Here is a 5,790-nt window from a genome sequence, read left to right on the forward strand (position 1 = left end):
TTTGGGCACAGAATACATGCATGCCTCTGAATCCAATCACTTGTTGCTCAGACACCTTCACTCAGGCAGATTTTCCATCCTGTTACTTACTGGTGTTTTTCTGTGTATTTTGGCTGCAGGACTCTGACTCGCCGAGACACTCCACTGCGTCAAACAGCTCCAACCTCAGCAGCCCTCCCAGCCCTGTTTCTCCTCACAAGACCAAGAGCCTCTCCCTGGAGAGCTCTGACCACGTGAGTTGGGACTCATGAACTGCTTCAGCATTCAGATTTGACACTACAGCAGCTTGCTGTCCCCATCACTTGCTCCAGTTCACACCTTCACCATCCTAACCCTCCTCATTCCCCACCTGAAAGTCAACTGGGAGTCGGGTAGAGAGGAAGGTAGAAGCTGGTTGTCTGCAGCGCTGCCTCACCTTCCCTTCCCCAGATTTGACAGCAGCAAATGAGCAAAGCTGGGGTGTTGGTAAATATCAGATGCTGTAGATTTGCATTAGTATTGGGTTCATCTTTTGCGATTACAGCTGCTTTCATTTTCAAAGACCTGTATTTATCCTACCCCAAAATTCCCTCATAAGTAACTTAAATAGACCAGACCAGTATCGGCAAGAGAAAATCTAGAGGGATTTTGTTTTCATACAATAGCTCATTGTACTGTACAGAAGCAGCACAGAGACCCCTTCCCCTGCATGGGGAATGATTGGTATGTATGTCAGAGGCACATAAAAGCTTTCAGCCACCACGTTTGAATGTCAATCTGATTGTTGCCAGCAAATCCTTATTGATTAAGATGATGCATATTTTACTACAGTACAGAGTTTAAATAAATACACAGATGTTAGAGTAAAATATGTATGTATATATTAAAAAAAGAAAAAAAAAAAAGAAAAAAAAAGCATTGTGTATGCAGCAGAAGATGGATGCTTATTTAAGAGAGCCTTTAATTTAAGATTTGTGTTGTCCCTGTTTTCATGCTCGGTCATATACAGACTCGGAGGCCTGGCCTAAAGCCTTTCACAGGACAGATAATCCTTTTGCATATCATTCTCTGCACTGCCGGGAGAAGCCCCTGCAGTACTTTCCCAACGTTCCTTTATTTCTGGCAGTAGCATCTGAGGTGATAATTCCTAAGTTCAAGTTAATCCCCATCCTTTGCAAATATGACAGTGGTTGGAAAGCGACCCCCCGCCCCAACACGTGGGGGCGCCCATCAGCCAGCTGGCTGTGCTGGGTGCTGGTGTGTGGCTGTGCAGCTGAGAAACCTGCAGTAGAGGTCCTTACAGCAGCAAGGGAGCTCAGTGCCACAGGATTCAGCAGGAAAACTGTTTCCCTGGGTTTGACCGGGCTTCACTAGGAAGGGAGCAGTCTTCCACACCTCTTTCATCATCCCTTAACAGAAACCCGTTACTGTTGTTACCAAATACTAGTTTATAATACACATCAGCCAAATGAGTGCTCTTACTCTGAAGCTGGCTACTGCTGGCTGTGCTGTCACTGTAGCAACAACGAACCTTGAAGACTGACCTCACACTGTTCACACTGTGGCCGTCACAGATGCCTGGTCACCCACAACAGCCGTGCGGGTAAGGTTGGTTTTCCTCTCCCTCCCCACCCGTGCTGTGGGTCTGCGCAATTTGCAGTCGTTTCTATGTGCTCACCTGCTGTTTGGTTCCAGTCGCAGGCCAGAAAGGCAGAAAGTATTGCAGTGGATGACAGAGCTCACTGAGGTTGCAAAAATAAGTAAAAAGCTGAAGCTGGTCGTGCAGTCACCGGAATAAAGTGAGAGACTGACGTACAAAGGGATGGTAAGAGGAAGATCTCTCTCTCTTCAGATAGCAGGGCAGTTGCATTTTTCATTTAGGAGTGTTCAGATGAGCCTCTTTTCTCAGTAGTATTGTTGCTGGCATTATACTATGACCATACTCAAACATGTAAGGGCTTTTTGTATTTAGAATACTGTTTTTTTGTGGGTTTCAGAAACTTGCTATGGCTCTTAAACCATTCCATATTCTTGCAGTTAGCAGTAATATTGTGTTTCACCCGCATAGAAATGTTTGGAGTTTTCCAGTTTCTGTCTTCTGTAATGGAAGTTATAGGTAAGTTCAGACAGTGTACAGTAATCTCCAGGTATGAGCTAAGTATGGAACAGGGGGTGAGATGCAGAGATCATCACCTGTACCATTTTATCATGCTGGGTCTCCTCACTAAGATTTCTCTTTGACCCCAAATCACAGCTTGTCCAAGTTTAAGCTCATTCAGTGTTACACTGGGACAGGAATTCAACATTTTGTTTTAATAACCATCATTTCAACACCTGTCTCTCTCCAGTTTGGGTAGCAAAATGGTAACGGTGGTTTGTTTTCACTTCAAAGCTACTACTGTTGCAAGCCCAGCATTTAATACTAAAGACCTTAGCCAGCAGCTTAGCACTTGCAATCAATTCCTCCTGGAACAGGTTTTCATCTGTGTGAGGGACAGAGAGGCAGGGCGTTATTGGCATCACTACAACTCCACATCAGCTTCTTGTTACAGGCCGCCTATTACTTCCAGTATAGCCACTGCTTTTCCCCACAATTCCCTCCTTTTGGTGAAGTATGTCCACACACTTCTCAAAGACTTTGCAGACTAGTTTTGTATTTACTGTATGTTGTATTTAATCTTATTTTGATATCGAGAGAAGGCATTTAAACAATAGTCACATAAGGTAGAGCTGCCTGTGCGACACGTCCCCCGAGAGAGCGTCGTCTGGGTGGAGGTTTCTGTAGCTGAGTTGATGCTCTGTCTGAAAATGGAACCCACAGAGCCACGACACAGCAAACACAGTGACCGAATGTGCCCGTTTACTGTGTCCTGGTGCCTGCAATCCATTGCTACCCCAACCAACTACACATGGGTGTTTTCAGGCAGAGCAGAGGGCAGATGTGTGACGTGCTGCTCTGCAGGGGGAGAGCTCCACAGGACTACACGGTTTGTGCACCACAGTTTCTAAGCCTGGGCATTTTCCTTTAGGATTACTATATTTAATCAGTAGGTTGGTACTGTGCATTTTGTTCCGCGTCTGTTAAAAAGAGAAACAGCAACTGTTCTCTCAGTTGAAAAGCAAATGACCACAGCACTTATTGGTAAAGAGAAATGTCGTCCTGGGACTTGAATCGTTTTTATGTATTTGGGGACCATTTGATTATACATTCGATTCCAAACCACGCTCATCTTTTTCGTTGGCATTGAACACTGAAAACGAAAGCATTCTGTAGCTGAGCTTTACGCGTTGGGCTGGGGGCAAGCAGCTCGGTCATTTGAACTGTAGGACTTTTGCCTGGTATCTCAATGACAGTTGTCTCTTAAGGTTTGATGTCTGCTGCTTTGCACTGTAGCATTGTTTCACCTCCACAGTTTGAGGGCTGCAACTTGTCTGGGGAGCTTGAAGCCTCCCCTTCAGTCTGTGACTGTAGCATATGGTCTGTGTACGCAGTTACGTGTCTAGCTGATTTTTTCCTTTTGGCTGAGACTGAAGGTATCTCACATTTATGACGTTACTTAAACATAGGGGCTGTTGGGTTTTTTTTTGCTTTTTATTGTTAATTTTGGTGGCAGCAAAGGATGTGAAGATTCAGGCAGCTACTAAGGACTCCAGGTTAGAGAATGCAAAGGTTTGGTCAGTAGGTTTCCCTTGCACGTACACCCCAAAGCAGGGTTGGAGTTTTAGTTCACTCTGCTCTGCTCTGACCTGTAGAAAACAGCTGGTTGCTCCAGAAACTCACGCCTGTTGCTGTGGAAGTGGCTGCTTTTCCTCTCCGTGAGCTGCTGCAGCTTGGTAGGAATGCACGTTTTGCTCATTTCAGTGAGTTTCGTAACTTGATGTTCCTGATTTGGTTCTGATAAACCGAACAGCCAACTGTGTTAGTCTCAGGTATGCAGCAGAGGGAAGTAAAGGGTCTTATTGTAACAAAGAAGCCCCCAGAGCATTGTGTTTATATGGAAATAGGCATCACGGAGCCTTGCAAAAATAAAACACTTGGGCAGTTTGCAGAGAAACAGGCAGCAAGCAGCAGGACGCTGAATGACAGAACAAACAGGCTCTTGGGTGCAAGAAGCTTCTCATTCCGTTTTGTGCACATCACTTAGTTTTACACAAATACATAAAAGGTCAAATGTATCACAGTGCAGCTGCCCCTACCTCATTAGCCTGGGAATCAAAGTGGCACACGTAGCTTCTGCCGTGGGTTTGGGGGTTTGTTTTCACACAGGAGTCGGTTGCTCAAAGGAAATGGGACAGGTTTCTGCACTAGCACCAAAGCACGCAGAAGGGCACAGGTGTGTTCAGGCCTCTGGACTGTCCCTGCTAAATCCCAACTCCACTTTGTCTTTCTTTCCAGCCGCAGCTTTGTGTAACCTATTCTCACTTTGCGTTTAAGATAAAGTCTCATCCACAGGGAAGAAATCCACAAACAAACCAGTGTTGGTAATTTCAGAGCAATTATACCTGCCTTTTTATGTATGACAGTTTCATATCATTTATTTTTAAAATATGGGATTTTTTTAGGTTTTTTTTTTTTTCATTGTAATATTATTGTACAGTTTTGCATGGCGTAGATGTAATCACTTTTTTGTTTTAGATGATAAAAGCTGACAAGTGTGCGTGTGGGGGAAAGATTCTGCTTTTTGCCTCTTCTCACTATTTTGTTTAATGCCCTCAATGTTGTAGGGGACATTGTAAGAGATTCTCTGCTACAGAACAATGATGTAGATTCTTTTGCACAGAAATATTTAAGGTGGAAAAGTCAACAATGTAAAAATGACTCGCCACCAATATTTTATGTCGGTAACACTTAATATTAACCTACTTTGATGTACTGCAATAAAACAGGGAACTGTTAGAAATGCAGATGTTTTGTCTTTCTTTCCCTTTCTCCTGCCTCTGCCCAAGCTTTGAGGAGGTGATGTAATTGTGTTTGGAGCAAGCAGCAGCGATATGATGGTCTTGTGCTCCTTGGAAAGCGTCATGACTCCTTTGACTTTGAGCCAGAGCGCAGCATTTCTTGCTCTGTTATACTCTGAAGCAATTCCTCATGTCACAAAACGCATATTATTAAGGCTTTTGGACTTTTAGCACTGGATCTTTCTGAAACAGTGTTTGAAATTAAGCAGATCCATGTTTATGGTCATGGAAGAAAGGTAACTCAACAACCTGTTCCCCTATTTTTCAGCCTCCTGAGAGAGGCTGTTTATTCACTTACCTATTCTTTACCCCCAGAAGCATCAGCAGTCAGGATTTCTCAGTGTACCAAGGTCTAAGATCAGATCATACAACCCTCTGCAATCCTGGGCTGTGTTAACTCAATAGGATCAGCTGAGTCTGCTGCTGAGGACACCTGCCTCAAAAGCACCAGGTAAGCATCAACTCTCGACTGGCACTGTCTTCATAAGTGGGAGAAGGGCAGAAAGACCCATGTCCAGAATACTTGTAACAGAGTGATTAAGAAAGGGAAAAACAAACAGAGTCTGTTGCTGGGGATTGTTGTTGGGGAGGCAGATGTCCAGGCTGGCATCGCTCTGGCTCCTGGTAACCTTATCAGCACCACTGTTAGTATGTAACAGGGCTGCACTGGAAAGATGAAGGAATAAACAGGCCACAGATGGTTTTGCAGTGGTCACATTGTAATTCATGGAACCAAAAAACACAACAGGAAAACACCCAGAAACTTCCCCTTCTCCTCTGCTGTTTATCCCACACAACAGCAACTCAACTGGGCATTCATGACCACAACAGAAGACAGAAGAACCGCAGGCC

General features: G+C 44.4%; 1 protein-coding gene across 17 annotated transcripts in view; it reads left to right on the forward strand.

The window, feature by feature from the left end:
- The window catches only part of CDC42BPA (CDC42 binding protein kinase alpha), a 141,784-nt gene extending 136,904 nt beyond the window's left edge, over positions 1 to 4,880 (forward strand). For 16 of the 17 annotated variants that reach the window (XM_015856962.3, XM_015856965.3, XM_015856960.3 and 13 more), the window contains one exon: positions 120 to 4,880. In XM_015856962.3, the coding sequence (XP_015712448.2) occupies positions 120 to 251 (132 nt within the window). In that variant the 3' untranslated portion in view covers positions 252 to 4,880. The remainder of the gene's footprint in view (positions 1 to 119) is intronic. The other variant, XM_085542767.1, reaches the window with a different exon arrangement.
- The last annotated feature ends 910 nt before the right edge of the window (positions 4,881 to 5,790 follow it).

Source organism: Coturnix japonica, chromosome 3 (genome assembly GCF_054131305.1).
Source record: "Coturnix japonica strain WE chromosome 3, WE-NBRP24, whole genome shotgun sequence".
Classification (NCBI taxonomy): Eukaryota; Metazoa; Chordata; class Aves; order Galliformes; family Phasianidae; genus Coturnix; species Coturnix japonica.